Source organism: Rhopalosiphum maidis, chromosome 4 (genome assembly GCF_003676215.2).
Source record: "Rhopalosiphum maidis isolate BTI-1 chromosome 4, ASM367621v3, whole genome shotgun sequence".
In the NCBI taxonomy this organism is placed as follows: domain Eukaryota; kingdom Metazoa; phylum Arthropoda; class Insecta; order Hemiptera; family Aphididae; genus Rhopalosiphum; species Rhopalosiphum maidis.
Window position 1 is genome coordinate 52,005,600 of NC_040880.1, and position 16,928 is coordinate 52,022,527.

Genomic DNA, 16,928 nt, shown 5'->3' on the forward strand with positions numbered 1-16,928 from the left:
AACTAAAAAAACAAAACAGTTCAAAAATTTAAAAGTTTAAAATTACGCTAAATATATTTTGAAAAAAATTTTATTCAAAATGTTGATAGCAATATTAAATTTACATCAAAATTTTAACTTGAGTTCAACAATATTATTCGAACGTTGTTAAAATGTTCTCACTTCATTAATAGTTGGCTTTTTTAAGTTTTGCGAATGTTATGAATAACATATGTTTAAAATATTATATTTAAAATGACAGTAAATTAACTTTTTTTTAAATGTTATACTTATTTAATTTTGAGAAAATTGTGATTTAAACATTTTATAAATAGTTCACTAAAATATGTATTAAGCTGAATGTCAATTGTCATCAATATAATTGAATAATGTTTTTAATAAATAAAATAATAAAAAGTAAATAATTAGGTAGGTAGGTATCTTATAAGGAGCTATGTTTTACCATTGATTATAAATATATAACCTATATTAATAATCAATAGTTTTACCTAATAAATAATAAATATTGATATTAAACATTTTATTTACGTTTTACACTAAGATATCAATAGGTAAAGGTATTACATATTACTATATGAGTATGAATATTGTATAGGTATGAATGTATAATACCTAAACCTATCTAAACTAACGATACTTGTTTAACCCAGAATAGGTAAGCTGAATAAATAAAATATTTGAATGTTGAATACTATGCAATTTATTAACGAATATATAAGAGTAGTATAATATTAACAATTTATAGGTAATTAAATAAATACAAATATATTTATGTGTTATAATTATTATGATATATTTTTTATAAATTACAGGAAAAAAAACTTTTAATATAATAATAGAAATAAGTAGATAGGTCATGAGTTAGATAAATATTCAATAGTTTATAACGTTATGCCTTTATATGTATAGTATAATATTATTTTGAGGGAATAATTATTTTTAAACAATTTCTATATATTTACATGTGTATAAGTAATCATTTTTTTAATTCATAATCAACTTATTATATTTAAATTTTTTATAAATTGTTCTGTACTTCCTTAGTTTTTTTTACTAAATACCTTGATTTATTGGTATATGCTAAAATATTTAATTTTTAATAAAAAAAACTTGGAAATTATTTATAATTTTTTTTTTATCTATACATAAAAATATTAAAAATGCCTTCTGGATCAGCTAAAAAAATAAATAATAATATGCTGAGATTTTTGCTTTTACATCTTTTCTAGTAGTAAAAAAGATCTAGTTGATAGATTATATAAGTTGAAAGTAAAAAATTCTCAGTAGACAGCTTAGATACTGTTCTTAATAATTGGAAAAACGGAAGTTTTTAAACAAAATCAATTTTTATAAAAACTATTTCCTTATTTTTTTGTTATTTAAAAACCAATAGTCGTAAATAATTAATAACATTTTTTTTAAAGTTATTCTTATTACTTTAACAGAAGTACAAGTATTGATGTATCTATACAAAGTATTAAAAAATACCTAAATATGATGTCAATAATAAATATTAAGTCTGTACGTGATAGCTTAACGGTTTAGCCCACAGACCTATACGACCATGATAAAATAGATCTATTTTATCACGAATAAGACAATCTTCTATAAAAGATCGTATGGCTTGACAACTAAAATGAAGAACTGAACGAGAAACCACTGTTGGCTACTATATCGCAGAATAACACTACTATGCAAGCGTTTTATCATTATCTAGAATCTAGACAGTGTTGTGAAAAATAGTTGTAAAATGTATTTGAGTAGGTAATTACTAAAATACTTAAAAATTAAAGTATTTAAAATACCACTTACTATTAATAGTAAAGTATTTGAAATTATCTCCAAATATATATATAAAAAAAACATTCAATTTAATTCTAGGTATTTAGGTATATTAATCAAAAATTTGAGTGTTGTATTTTAGAAAGCATTATTTTTTCAAAATGCCGATTGTTCGTTATTTTTTAATAGACGAAAACTAGAACCTATATAGAATTGTCCATAAATAAGAAAATGATTAGTATAATATATTATACTATAATGTAATTATGTTATAACGTTGAAGCATGACGACGACGGGGCACGGTATTTTAATTTAACGAGGATTATAAATGGAAATAAATTAAGAATAAAAAAAAATATTTTAAATACCATTCAAATACTTCAAAATAAAAAGTATTTAAAACAGCAATACTAGTAATAGTATTCAATAAGAAAAAAGTACTTAAATACTTACCTAACCTAACCTAACCTACTTTACAACACAATCTATATTTTATGTAGATAATGACCGTTGTTTCATTGTTTGGCGACCGCCATCCGCCATAGATAACCTAACCTCAGTAAACAGTGTGTACCACAGATACATAATACAAAAAATGGTACTACCTCCATGACCGCCATGGCAACATAAACACCGCATGCAACAGCGTGCATGAATAGTATGATATACCTGCTGAGACGCGACGCCGACTACAATGATTAGTGAGTACTGAGTACTAAGTTTTTAATTTTTTGTTAGTGATTTTACTAGAATTGTAATACGTATTGCTCGTTTTTCATGATCAAATAATTACTTTATCGTAGTATCGCCTAACGCTTAACATAAAGTACTAAATCTCAATCTCACTACACAGAATTCGTTCGTTGTTCAAACAATAAGATTTCAGTCGACCACCTGCTACCCAGACTCCAGAGTCCAGAGTAGGTTAGTAGAGTTTTTTCTGTCTATCGGTTCTATTGTTTTTCATTAATTCAATTTTCATTACAGAAAGGCTCTGAAATAGCTGCATAGCTGTTAAGTGATTAAGTCGTCGTCACACGGCAAACGGTCTGTCAAGGATCGTTCATTTCACTGTTTAAGTTCACTAATATATCTATCTACCATTGACTATCATGTCCGATAATCTGTCCAGAAACTCAGATGACAATGATCCAAGTATTTGGGTAAATTATTACCGTTTACCATAGCAATTATTGAATGGAAATTTTATTAGGTATTCATTGTTTTGTTATAGAGCATCACCACACGTAATAGCAGCTCGCCTGAAATAATCAGTTGTTCAATCAAAGATCTAGGTAAATAACTAACATGATTTTATGTTAGATATGTTATATTTAATAATGTAATGTACAGGGCTTGAAGTATACAGCATTAAGAATAAAACTATAATATTATATTATAACTCAATAAATATTAAAACATATTTCATAATATAAAACTAGTAACAAAAAAGTATTTATTTTTTATATTAATGGAGCATACAAAACAATTTTTTTCAATACTCTAACATAATTTTAGACATGTTTTAGAGCATGTCTTAAAAAAATTTACTCTGAATCTATTAGAAAATAAATAAATATTGCATTGAATTTCTTGTTTAATTTAGTCTACAATTAAATTTAACATTTTTTTTTTCGATTTTGTAATAAAAATCACCTTATTGATGAGAATATTTAGTATTATAAATACTTAAAAGAATTTTTGATCCTTAAATGGTTTACTTATTCCTAAATATCAGAAATATATATTCGATATTGATTTAACTAATATAAAATCAGATTATGTCTTTCCACCCAAGCTGATGGTAGTTAATAATTATCTTCTAAATTAGTTAAATCCATAAATATAGGTATTTAAATTATGTACCTATATTTAGCAATTTTCAATAACTTTCAAAATATACCCTTAAAAGTTTTAAATCTTTAAACCTTACAATATTGAAATATGGATTAACAATTATGAGTATTTTATCATAAAGTTTGTGAATTGTATTTTGTACTTATTATTTGTGCTATAGGATTAAACAGAAAAAATATGTAAATGTGTATAAATACTCGCTTTACTAATATGAACAATTAGTGTGACATTGCGTACGTTATTAATCCTTATCAACATTTCATTTTGGTGCCAAACAAAATAAAATACACATTTGAAATGTATATGAAATAAAATAAGTTTGTAAGTTATAGTCTTTTAAAACAGCTAAATCTATTGGATAACGTGTATGACGTAGGTACTAATGAAGAGCATAAGCTTTAATTTATAGTTTTTTTTTTATTTTGGTATAGATTATCAATACTTAATTGTTAAGATCTTGATAATCATAATAAAAATTGGAATTTTTGGTGTGTTTTATTTTTAATGAATTGCTCTTTTTTTTTTATTAAGAAAAAAACAATACACATAATTTGTACAATAAGTCATTACGATAACAATTATAAATTTGATCATAACATGAGTCACATGATAGGGGAAGTCACTCACTGGTATATCCCTTATACAATTTCTTAAATTTTATTAATTATCTGGGTTTAGTAGGGATGATTTTATAGTTGTATGTTTCTTTTTTTTCTTTTTTCAGAGTAGTAGGTTGCGATTCCAGTTTCTTTTCAGTGTGCGTGGAGGCTGGTCAGGGATAAGATTTGAGGACATTTTTTTAATTAAGGGGTTAATATTCGATGGTAGTTTTATGTAGTATAACTTATAATGTCATTTTAAGAGTATATTTACTATTTCAATTTGTAAATCGTTATGTAAAGATTGATTTGTTACATACTAGGGAGCACTAGTGATCATACGAAGGGTTATGTTTTGAAATGACTGAATGGGGCGGATGTTTGAAGTTTTGGCTGGCCCCCAGATTTGAATACCATAGGACCATAGTGGTCTAATGACGATTTTGTATAATAGTATTTTTAACTTGAGTTTGAGTTTGGACTTAAGGAGAGGTCGAAAAAGATGAAGTCTGCTATTTGCCATTTTCCTTTTGTTTTTGAGGTGAGGGCCCCAAATTAATCGTTTGTCGAGTATAATACCGAGATATTTAGTTTCGTTGCTTACAGGAATGTTTACGTTGTTTAATTTGATTAAGGGACAATTGCCGTGGTGGAGGGTAAAAGTAACTTGTTGACTTGCTATCGTTTATTTTAATCAGCCAGTTTATACACCAGGTTTCGATTAGGCTAGTGTGATGTTGCAGATTGTGTGCAGCTAGAGAAATATAATCGCTTGTGGACAATAAGGCTGTGTCATCAGCAAAGGTAGCTAATAATGTGTTACGAGTTCGTGGGATATCGGCAAATATTATAGAGATCAGGTGCTAGATCGCTACCTTGGAGCACTCCTGCAGTGATGTTGAATTTTGGCGAGAAAAAGTTTCCTTGTCTAACAGTAAAACTTCGATTTTCTAAAAAAGATTTAATAATTAAGAAGAATTGGACTGGCATAATTTTTTTTTAATTTAAATAGTAGCCCGTCGTGCCAGACTTTATCAAAAGCCTGGGAAACATCCAGGAAGAGCCCAGCACAAAATTGCCTTCTTTCTAAGGCAGAGGCAATAGTGTCAGTGAGTCGGTGGACTTAGTGTATGGTAGAATGTCCTGGTCGAAAACCAAACTGAGTGGTAGGTATAATTTGGTGCTCGTGCAATTTGCCAAGCGTTGGTAAGAGACTGATGGGTCTATATGATGAGGCTAAGTTTTTTGGTTTACCTACTTTTGGTATAACGATTAAGACCGCATATTTCCAGATGGTGGGAAAGAAGGATAGCCGCAGCATTGAGTTGAAAATATGTGTTAATGAGAGAATACATTTTTTTGACTGATTTTTTAAAACTTTATTTGTGATTAAGTCGTGTCCAGGTGCTTTACGTGCAAGTAATTTCTTGATAAGACAGACGATTTCATTAGGTGAATTTGCTTTTGTAGGAAGAGACATTGATTGGGGAAGGGATAAACTCATTAACTTGGCTCAAGTGTTTAGGATTTGGAAAAATGTCTTGGTGAGGCTTGTATTAGATAGATGTTCGGCAAAAATAAGGGATTTTTCTTCGTCTGTTGACGCTAGCAGATTGTTACTTGTGAGGAGAGGTGGGATGATTTCTCGGATTTTAGTTAATTTTTTTGTGGTTCTCCATAAAGAATTGGGGGTGGGTTCTAAAGAATTGATATAGTTCTCGTATCGTTCGACTTTGTACTTCATAAGTTCTTTTTTTAGAAGATTTGATAGGGAGTTGAATATTTTTTTTGTCGCTGAGGAGGCGAGAATTTTGCCATGTAGATCTCGCATTTTTTTTTTTGTTTAAAGGAGTTGTAAGTTGAATGGGAAAGTGATATTGGTTGGCGAATTAACGGGAGTAGTTTTAGTTGAGGAAATAGCTGTTTTTTTTTATAATATCGACCAAGTTTTGTGCTGTATTTTCGACTTTGTCTTATGTTTTAAGTGAGACTCTAAGATCTATTAAATTGTCAAGATTTGTTTTGAATAAATCCCAGGCGATGGGACCTTTAGTCACTGATGGCCGATCATTTAGTTTAGGAGATCCACCAATTGAGAGGATTACGGGGGTGTGGTCGCTGGAGATATAACAGATATTACTGACATCTGTATTAAGATGGTTTGGGATATTTGTTTATGAAGTGGTCGAGTTTGCTGGGTTACGATTTAAATGTGAAGGCCAGTAGGTGGGTCCAGGTGAAGACACTAACGATAGTTAAGAATTATTTTGGATAGAGTGAAGTGTTTTTCCTCTTTGGTTATTGAAGATACAGCCTCATTGGGAGGATTTAGAATTGAAGTCACCCCCTGCTATGAAATGATGGCCTAGAGCCCTAGAGTATTGAAGAGATGGAGAAAAGAGTCGCGTTGGATGACATGACGAGGTGGGCAAAATATAGAAAATACGGTGATTGGAATACTATTTATTTTTATTGAAATACTAGTTGCTTGAATAAAGGGCTCTTGGAATGAGGTTAATATATTATGTTAGATGGAGTTTGATACTAAAATATAGGAACCGGCATGTGTTGTGCCATCGGGATGATTTGTTTTATGAAGAGTGTAATTGAAGATACTGAATTCGGTGAAGTGGGTTTCAGTTATCAGTGCAATATCTATTTTTAAATCATTTAATATGGTTTAAAGTTCATTTTTGTGTTTTGGAAGACCATTTGCATTCCATAGTAAGATTTTAGTGGGGAAAATAAATTTGGTTGGTTGTTAGTCATTTTTTAGGATGATTTTGTTAATAACTTTAGTCAGTAGAGATATTAGGGGATTGATAACTGATTTAAGATCTGATATGAAGAGTGAAAAATGTTTTGTTAAATCGTTGATGTTAGTGGTGGTATCATTATTATATTTGGGGGTGTCAGTTGGGTTCGTATTTTTTAAAACATCTGCATAGTTTACATTAAGATCGGTCTTATTAGAACAATTTGGGGGAGGATTGTTACCAGTAGAGAGACTTGAACATTATTTTCTTTATAAGGTGTAACATTTGGTTTTTGTTTATGGATTGGTTTATTAATTAGTTTTGAGTTGATATTTTTTTGCTGTTGGTAGATTTTGTAGGCTGGGCATCCATGATAGTTGGCTAGATGGGGTCCTCCGCATAATGTACATTTAGGTGGCTCATCTTTGGGTTTGGAACATTCTTTTGTTGAGTGAGAACCGTCACATTTTATGCAGCGGGTCTGTTAGTTGCATTAGTATTTTGTGTGTCCAAAGTTTTGACACCTATGGCATTGGGTTAATTGTTTTTTTGGGCAAGGTTCTTTGAATTTAACTACAGAGTGGAAAATTAAGTTTATCTTGAATATATCGTTATTATTTAATTCGTGTTCTAGATCAACAAAGAAGAAAGATAATTGCTCAATTAATAGATACTATAAGCCATAATTGTTTAATATATATAATTTAGTCGGTGTTATTTTTTTTTTTCAAAACCTTTAACCTTTTTTTTACCTTATTCAAAACTAACTTATCATACATTTACTTTATTCCAAATATTTAAGTAACTCTAAAGTTTCAAGCAAACTAAAAATATTATATTAATAAAAATAAAAATTGTTATTTCTTTTAATGATAATTCATGAAAATCTTTTTCTTAAAATTAATATTTTAGAATTATTCATAAATGGTGTTATAAACTTCATCATATTTATTTATTTAGTATAAAACAGGTAAGGCCCTGTTTCAGTAAGAATAAAAATACAATCAAGATGCTAAATATAGTAATAAAAAATAATAGTTATAGTAAAGATAGTATTAATCATAATAAAATTATAGTTTATAGCTGCTATGTTTTGAGGAAAAAATTGGCTTAAAATATATCAGATATTTATTTTGGTAATATTTTAATATTGGGATCTGAATATCTGATTTTTACATAATTTTAAGATCTTTTTTGCTGTGTAATCACATAATTATGAGTTAATAAAAAAAATTGATTATTGTAATTATTGATATTTTATACAATATGATAATTATTTTTATATTAAATGTGTTATAGACTCCAAAAATGTCAAAATCCTAGAAACTACAAGTTCAAATCAGCAAAACAATTTAGAATCTGATTCCAATGATTCCCATTTATCCGGTGTTACAGTCATCAATTGTACAGAAGAAAATCTTGATAATATCGATGCTACTATATCGAGTGCTGAAAAATCTTTAAAAACTGTTGATGAGTATCCTGATAATCTAAAATCGCCATTGCTTCAAAATGATTATTTATTAAATAATGCTAAACCCATGTCTAAAGTTGTTGGTAATGGTGATAGTAATGAGGATGAAAAATCAAGAGCTGAAAAGAATTCAATTCAAAATGAAACTGAAACAGTATCAAGTCATTTAATAAATAATAATGATTCAAGTAGTAGAATGGAAATTGATGATGATATAAATATAGTCTCTACCGTTAACAGTAACAATGAATCTGATGTTAGTTTGAATGTTACTTCAAAAACTAATGTGATAACATCAACTCCCACAACTGGCAAGAGAAAAATGAAAAGTTTACTATCTTCTAATTCTCACCGTGATCGTAAATCTCTTCGAACATCTGAACCAGTATTTCAAAATACTGCATTTATAATAGTTCCATCTATAATAGAAAAAGTTGATCAAACATATAGTTACATAGTTTCTGATAGTAGAATACAAAATTTTATAAAAGAAGGAAAAATGATGCTAGATGATAATATTTTAGATGCCTATGACCCGACAGAAATAGATGAAATTATCAAAGATGAAATTATTTTAGGTACACGCTACTATTTAGTGAAGTGGAAAAAATGGTCTAGAGGATTTAATACATGGGAACGTTATGGTGCTTTATATAAGTCACAAAAACTCTTACTTAAATATATTCAAAGTAAAAAAAATTATAAACGTGTAAATAGTTTTCAACATTCCATTGATGGAACGCTACTTATGATGTCTAGAAAAATTATCTCCCATTTATTTGAAACATTCAGAACTGAGTCTGGTTTATCTCTACCATCGTATTTACCTGAAGATATGAGTGGTTTATTTAATTGTCTCGATGTTGGTTCTATAAACGCTCAAAAATATAAAAATGTATGCTTTCAATGGTTCTTGTCTGTTATTACTGTCGGTTATTTAAGACAACAACAGTTAGTCAAACTTAAACAGTGGGAAATCGACATTAATGTAGTAACTCAAGGGTATAAAATCAAAGTAGAAAATAACATGGATCTTGAAGGACCCCCAGATTCATTTGTATATATTAATCAGTATGTTCCTCAAGCCACCATTACTATACCAGATGATCCTCCTATTGGTTGTATTTGCAAAAAAAATTGTCAATATCCTGAAGAATGCTGTTATGAAATGTCGGGTTGTTTAAAAGCTTACGATAAACATAAGAATATTATAGTAACTCCGGGTAATCCAGTATTTGAGTGTAATAAAAAATGTAAATGCTCGTCTTCTTGCTCCAATAGGGTTGTTCAACTTGGTAGCAAAGTAAATGTTTGTATTTATAAGACTAGAAAATATGGCTGGGGCGTTAAATCTACCCAAAATATTCAGAAAGGTCAATTTGTAGGTAAATATATTGGTGAAATTATCACAGTTGAAGAATCTGAACAACGCTTAAGAAATGGTTCGTCTTTGTCGGAATATATGTGGAGTTTGGACTTTGATGATTCACAAAATTATAAATATACCATTGACGGTACACATTATGCCAACTTTACTTATTTTATAAATCACTCATGTAATGCAAACCTAAACGTTTATGCTGTATGGATTAATTGCCTTGATAGAAATCTTCCACAATTAGCGTTATTTGCTAGTAGAGACATTTCAGCTGGTGAACAACTCACCACTAATTATTTTTTTAGAAGTAATAAAAATTCTTTGAAAAAAAGTGGTACTAGATGTCAATGTGATATGAAAAACTGCCAAGGTTATTATTTTTAAGAATAAAAAAATTGACATTTTTTTTATTTAACTCATCCTTTATATTTATAAGTTAAATACTATTTGATGTATTTTATTATTTAAGTTAAGATATAGACTGAATTGAATTGTATTTTTCATATTAGTTATATTTTACAAATAAATATTATTTGTATAAGTATATTACTTAATGTAATTGATAACTATTTTGCACAATAAATTCATAATTCTGTGCTATATTAATATTAGTTAATTAAGAGAACTCAAAAAAATGTAACATTTATTATATTATTTTTAATTTGTTCAAAGTAGAGGTTTTAAATTATTATTTTTACTAGTATAAAGAATTTGTACAATTTTTTTATTTATTGTATAAAAAAATATACATTTTTAGTTTTAAACAGTTACAAAATGTTTTTTTTTATGTATACACATTTTTTATAATAAATTAAAAGCTTTGATCCTCGACTTAGAGGGTGGGAAACTAAAATTACTAAAGTTTTCACCCCAGTACTTTTAAAAACATGTTATTAGGAATAACAAAAAAATATTGGTCATAATTCTTATTTATAAGTATTTAAATTTCAAATTTATTATGAAATAAATTAAAATCAAAAAAATGTGCAGATCATTTTGTAATTAAAAATTAATTTTCATGTTTTATTTTATCATTTTCATCAATTAAGGTTTAAAGGTAAAATTAATGCATGATTCCCTATAATATTTATCATTAATGATTCGAGTTCAAAGTTTCAAGACACATTAAGTATTCAAATGTTTAATTATGATCACGGTTTTTTATCTAAAACGGTAATAACAATTATTTATCCTTAGCCAATTTTTTGTTATTCAAAAAATACTTATAAGAATTTAAAACATTCTACTGTAGCTTTAAATATCATTGTCTATTTACAATGGCCAATGACTTTCTAAATATTTATTTTAATTCTAAGTTGCTTACATCATGAACCAATATTAATACATTTTGATGATAAGTTGATATTGACTAAATTTAATAACAACAATATTATAGTTTCCAAATTCGGTGCATTTATAATCAGTGGCATTCCAAAGAAAACTTTTTAAAGGCAACTCAAGATTAAAATAAGTGGGTTTTGAGCAACATATTTAGTGCAATATAATAATATTTATATAATAAAGTAAAAAAAAAAAATGTTTCTTCCACGCTGTGGGTACATGGATAGTAAAATGGTAGTTTGCCTCAGGTATTTTTCAATTTTATTTTTATTATAATTCTTGTACACTTTATACTAACATAAATAAATAACTGTGTGTATATATATATATATATATATATATTAGTTGTAATTTAAATAAAATTAGGTGAATACCAACTGTTGGCAAATTAGAAAGTCATCAACTTGGTTTATGCTGTTTGCATACAAAGAATTGGTATCAAACACATGCGGATTTGATTTCTTTTTGCAATTTCTTAGTAGAGTATACAACTCCGTAACAGAAAATATTTAGACTAGTAAACTAATAAGTTTGATTCTAATACCAAAACATGAAAAATAATCTTGGTAAAACAATATTGCATTAGCAAGTTAATACTCCTTTCAGAAGACTTCTCAAAAAATATTACTTCATATTAACTGTGATGGCAATGCTAAAAGCCTTACAAAATTTAAATTAATAATCTGTCAGAGAAAAAAAATTAATTTAACCCCAATAATTGACAAAAAAAATAACAATAATAAAGGAGTAATTTTTTAAAATAATTAGAATTTCATGAGTTGAATTAACCATTTTTGGGGGGAAAAAATTAATCGATTTCTATGTATAATTTGAATCTGTTAACTAAATCGATCCAGAAGAAATTGATAACAAAGAATACATCAGTTTAAAATATCAAAAATTGATAGACTTCTACTTAATTTTATCTTTAGGTACTCATTGTTTAACGAATAACATCCAAGAATTTCCAAATAAATTTGTAACATGCAAATTACAGAAAGTAATAAAAAATTTCCAAGAAAAGTTTTATTGCATATTACAACTGTGTATGATTACTTCTTTAAGTTTTACTCCAATAAATAAAAATGGTAAAAATACAATGTGATTATTTGTAAATACTAAAGAATTTTTAATGGCAGAATTTAAAAAAAACATTATACATTTACATAGTTGTTTTATAATAATTATTACACACTAAAATATTCCATTTTTTAATCTGACTAAATATTGTATTTAAACTTAAACAGCATTCTGGATGATTTCGGTATATTTCTTAATTTTTGTAGCAACACTCATATCGACATATTTGTCACCAATGCTGACTATCATTCCACCAATAAGTGAAGGATCAACTTTTAATTCTAACTTAATTGTCTCTCCTTTTTTCGAAAATGCTTGCAATGTCTTTTTAAGTTCTTGTTGTTCAGCTGAATCCAAAGGCTAAAAAAGTAAATACATTTATTATATTACGTAACTTATTGTATTAAATTAATGCACTATGATGTAATAAATCTTATAATCAAATATTTTAATTTTTCATATTAAAATAAAGTAAAAGTGCAAATACTTATTTTTTTTCATGTTCTTACATGATTTTGTTTTCATATGTGGAATTAAAATGACTTAAATTAACTAATATATAAATTCTATGTATGGTATTGAATACAAATTTGTATTTGATTAATGTTTAATTTCAGTACATCAAGCGGTTAATCACATTGTGAAATATGGAAGTTTCATGACCAGATCATGAAATATTTTTGTATTTCACAGAATATGAAAAAGAAGTTTCATTTTTGAAGTTTAATGTTAGGTATGTTTCATTAAAATGGACAACTTTTCATAAAAAAATTAATTTCAGAAAGTAGCTACTACAGTAAAATATAATTACATTTGTAAATAAATGTCATGAGAATACCACATAATAAAATATGTATGATATTAAGCCATAATGACATCTGCTACATGTCAAAAAATGCACAAATTTAAAAACTACAAAAATAGTGCAACACGTTGAGAAGACAACATGAGCATCGGTCACTGTCTTTTGAGCGATTAAATATAATTATTAGAGCCTAGAACATTAGAACAGTTTATTTTAAACTAGAAAGTATTTAATTTTCACATTGTTGAATCAATGACAGTTAATTAAAATTAAATTACAAAAAAAATATGTGTGATCAATTAATAACAATTTAAATAATGAATTTATATTTGCATAAATGTATTAACTTTGAGAGAAAAAAATCCATTCAGAATTTCATTACTGACATAAACTTGAGGTTCTTCTTGACATGCTATATATATATGATAAACTTATTTCTTTCCTATTTTATTTCTAGTAATAGAAGATTTATATTTTGCCAATTAAGCTTAGGCATATTTTATACTAATTGAAGAATGTATTATGTATATATAAACCAAAAAAATATTTGGTATGTACCTTAGCAGTTGTTACAACACATGGCAGGTCTCCTCGGTGTGCAGCCATGATAATTTTGAAACTGTTAATGATTGAATTTAATTTTTGTAATCTTCCATTTTCAGCCAACATACCTATCAATGAAATATTTTGTATTTTTAAATATGCAATTTAAACATTTTGTATAATATACTTAAAATGTGGAATGTTTTAACTCTAAATTATATTAAGTAACTTATAATGAATTTATTACAGTAATTAATTTTGATACTGCTATTTTTTATTTGATCAATTATATAATAAAATAAACATTTTTTAATGAATATTACCACCAACTAAACTTAATAGACATAGAAAAAAAAACTCAATTGATTAAGACTAAATAAAAATGCAGCACACAAATTTATTATAAGTAATATTAAATTCAGAATTAATTAAATAAGGGTGAAGGTCTAATAGATATAATTAGTTTTTGTTATAGTAGATTTGAACAAATCGTTTAATCTTTATTAACTACAAAATGGATTTACTTTAAGAGGACGTCATACCCGTATGTGTTGTCTCTATCTTACAAGTATATAACACACCAAATTTATGCTCAGCAGATCACGTTAAGCTCTATTAGTTTAAAAATTATAGTGAATCAACCTAATATAAAACTTGATGGTAAGAATATTATCTGGGTTAGTATATTGATTTTTTACGATTATTCAGTTTTTGAGTAATGAGCATTTTTAATTTAACTATATTATATATGCATAACTTGCTAAAAAATTGAAAAATCATAAAAACCAACAAATGAACATAGATAATGTTCTAACCATCAAGTTTGATATTAGGTTGATTAACCCTAATTTTTAAATTAACGGAGTTAAACATGATCTGCTGGGCATAAATATGCTATGTTACATACATGTAAAACGGATTAACACATATGGGTACTGCGTCCTTTTAACATATAATTTAAACATACTCAAAAAATTGGATGACGGAGGTGAAAGAGCAAGTTTCTTTGCAGCCAATTGTAAAGTGCTAGCCTTTAATGACCTTTTGTTAATTGGGTTATCAACAAATTCCTTAAGGACTTTATCTGATTTCAATGCAGTCTGTAAAATAAACGTTTTCACATTTTGTAGAATACAAAATTGAATTAATACAGATTAAAATTAATCAATACCTGAAATTTGATTAAATCCTTTTCAATCGATTCCAATTGATTCTGTTTGGTACCGGCAGAAAACAAAGCAGTGGCATAACGCCCTTCAATACCAAATACTTTGATTGGGGGCTGTTTTTAATAAAAAATAAAATATTCAATATACAAATTATCTATATTACTTTTGTATTAAAATAGTTTAAGAAATAACTCACTTTGACCATTCCTTGGGATGAGGTTGAGCTTAACGACCTCACCTGAAACATCAAAAGAAATAAATATGAATCGATAAAAACATTAATAATTAACATATACTTACGACTGTTGTGAATTTCGTGGATGCCATTTTGTAATTTATACTTTAAATGTTTTACTCAAAGTATAACTTATACAAGTGCACAAGTTAAGATTTTAAAGAAAGGTCAAACTACCTAAAGTAAAGGTAAACTCATATTAATTTTCGTTATCACTATTTCAAGAAACATATGTATTTATATTATTTCAGTGCAAACTTTCTAGTCATAGAAAATTATTGTATAAAACCCACAGTTTAGTGTTTGGTGGTTGGGACAGACTGTTACCAAAATATGAAATAATCAAATAAAAAATTGGTATTTTAAATTCTTTATAAATTATAAGTATACATGATTACATGAATATATAAATACATTTTAAGCCAATCAATATAATCTAGTTACCTATGAGTTTTAACTTTTAAGTTGTAGGTAATCCATAAACATTTTTTGGGAATTAAAAGCGGGAAAGCCGGTTCAATTTGCATTTAGAAACAATAAATAAAACACTAATAGTATTTTAGAGTTTTTGACATATAGGTATTTCTCATATGATTTGTGGTATGTATATTTTAACTCATTTATCTGTCTAATAATTGGAATAAAAAAGCAATTAGAGGAAATTGCTCAACTAAAATATGACATAGGAGAAGCTATTAGCTATTATATCTGCAGACTACCAAAATATTCATTGCTTATACTTTATAGATTCTCAGAGCAAAATTAATTTACGCCAGAATTAAATCACTGTACCCATAACTCAATAACTGAGATAGATACGTTGTATAATATATGTTAATAATATTTAAAATGTAACTGTAGTACGTAATATATAATAAGTAACTCTGAACAATTATTTGTAATTGTGTTTCACTAAATCGGGTAAATTCAATTAAATATCTAGGTATTTATATTGACAAAAATTTTAAATGGAATATTCATTTTAATTATATTAATAACACAATTAAAATTGTTTTTTACATTTTCAAATCGCTCAAACATATTTTAAATTATAACCTAAAAAAATTAACATAGTGTGCACTTGTGCAATCTATCATTTTTCAATTTCTTATGGTATTTCTTTTTGGGGTAGTACATACATAACACTAGTATACTACATCTCTACAACCTTGGAGTAACACTGAATTCATTGGTCAAATTCATTTTTAATATGCATCACTTATTTCAAACCTCTACATTTTATAGAGAATTAAATATATTAAGTTTAAAATCATCGTACCTTAAAAATATTTGTTTATTAATGTATAATTTTAAAGATGATATTGCTGTACCTAGTCATAATTATTCTACCAGACTTAAATCTAAGTCAAATGTCATTGTTCCAAAAATTAGAACAGTCTTTGGGCAACGATGCCCTCAATACAAATGTATATAATGTTGTCGACTTGTCGTGATTATTATTTAAATGTACATAATTAAATAATTTCAAAAAATGTTCAATGTATAAAAATTATATTAATACTTTATTTTAGTAAATTTATTTTCTCATTTAATTTTTCAAATAAGTTAATCTGTTATAATTCTTATAGTTAAAATTTGTGGTATAAATGCAGTTTAGTTCCCACACCTAACCTAACCTTCTTCTCCAAATGTATCAAAATATGTATAATTTATTATAATTGTTTCTCCTTGTGACTAATATGTCTTAATAACTGTACGTTATCTAAATTCACATTTACTCATTGTGCGTGCCATTGAGTACAGATTGTAAATTTCTTTAAAAAATATAAAAAAAAAAAAGTTCCTACACGATTGTTTCGATTTTTTTCTTCCCAAAATGTATGTTTTAAAGCACTGAATACAAAAGTTTTATTCAAAAATTCTCGCAAATCATTATTTTGGAAGTTA

General features: G+C 26.8%; 2 protein-coding genes across 3 annotated transcripts; one reads left to right on the forward strand and one right to left on the reverse strand.

The window, feature by feature from the left end:
* Positions 1-2,457: 2,457 nt before the first annotated feature.
* LOC113557531 (histone-lysine N-methyltransferase SUV39H2-like) lies at positions 2,458-10,322 on the forward strand. Of its 2 annotated transcripts, none has more exons than XM_026963102.1 (4): positions 2,458-2,707; positions 2,771-2,946; positions 3,018-3,078; positions 8,295-10,322. In XM_026963102.1, exons 2-4 carry the CDS (start codon positions 2,896-2,898, stop codon positions 10,229-10,231), a joined length of 2,049 nt encoding a protein of 682 aa, XP_026818903.1. In that variant the 5' UTR covers positions 2,458-2,707; positions 2,771-2,895; the 3' UTR covers positions 10,232-10,322. The 2 variants fall into 2 exon arrangements, with proteins under 2 accessions (XP_026818903.1, XP_026818904.1); XM_026963103.1 differs by having other exon boundaries at positions 2,458-2,703.
* A 2,027-nt stretch (positions 10,323-12,349) lies between these two features.
* Positions 12,350-15,218, reverse strand: LOC113556346 (ATP synthase subunit O, mitochondrial). Its single transcript, XM_026961221.1, has 6 exons — positions 15,086-15,218; positions 14,982-15,023; positions 14,788-14,898; positions 14,584-14,716; positions 13,632-13,744; positions 12,350-12,628 (listed from the first exon to the last, which is right to left on the reverse strand). The coding sequence occupies exons 1-6, from the start codon at positions 15,110-15,112 to the stop codon at positions 12,428-12,430; spliced, it is 627 nt and encodes a 208-aa protein (XP_026817022.1). The 5' UTR covers positions 15,113-15,218; the 3' UTR covers positions 12,350-12,427.
* Between the last annotated feature and the right edge of the window lie 1,710 nt (positions 15,219-16,928).

Excerpts from the sequence above, each read along its gene's own strand:
- LOC113557531 (XM_026963102.1), top strand. The coding sequence starts at position 2,896 with ATGTCCGATAATCTGTCCAGAAACTCAGATGACAATGATCCAAGTATT. Across the intron at positions 2,947-3,017 it reads ACAATGATCCAAGTATTTGG|AGCATCACCACACGTAATAG; the intron begins GTAAATTATTAC and ends GTTTTGTTATAG. Across the intron at positions 3,079-8,294 it reads TTGTTCAATCAAAGATCTAG|ACTCCAAAAATGTCAAAATC; the intron begins GTAAATAACTAA and ends AATGTGTTATAG.
- LOC113556346 (XM_026961221.1), bottom strand. The coding sequence starts at position 15,112 with ATGGCATCCACGAAATTCACAACAGTC. Across the intron at positions 13,745-14,583 it reads TCCGTCATCCAATTTTTTGA|GTATGTTGGCTGAAAATGGA; the intron begins GTATGTTTAAAT and ends TTTCATTGATAG. Across the intron at positions 12,629-13,631 it reads GTGTTGTAACAACTGCTAAG|CCTTTGGATTCAGCTGAACA; the intron begins GTACATACCAAA and ends TTACTTTTTTAG.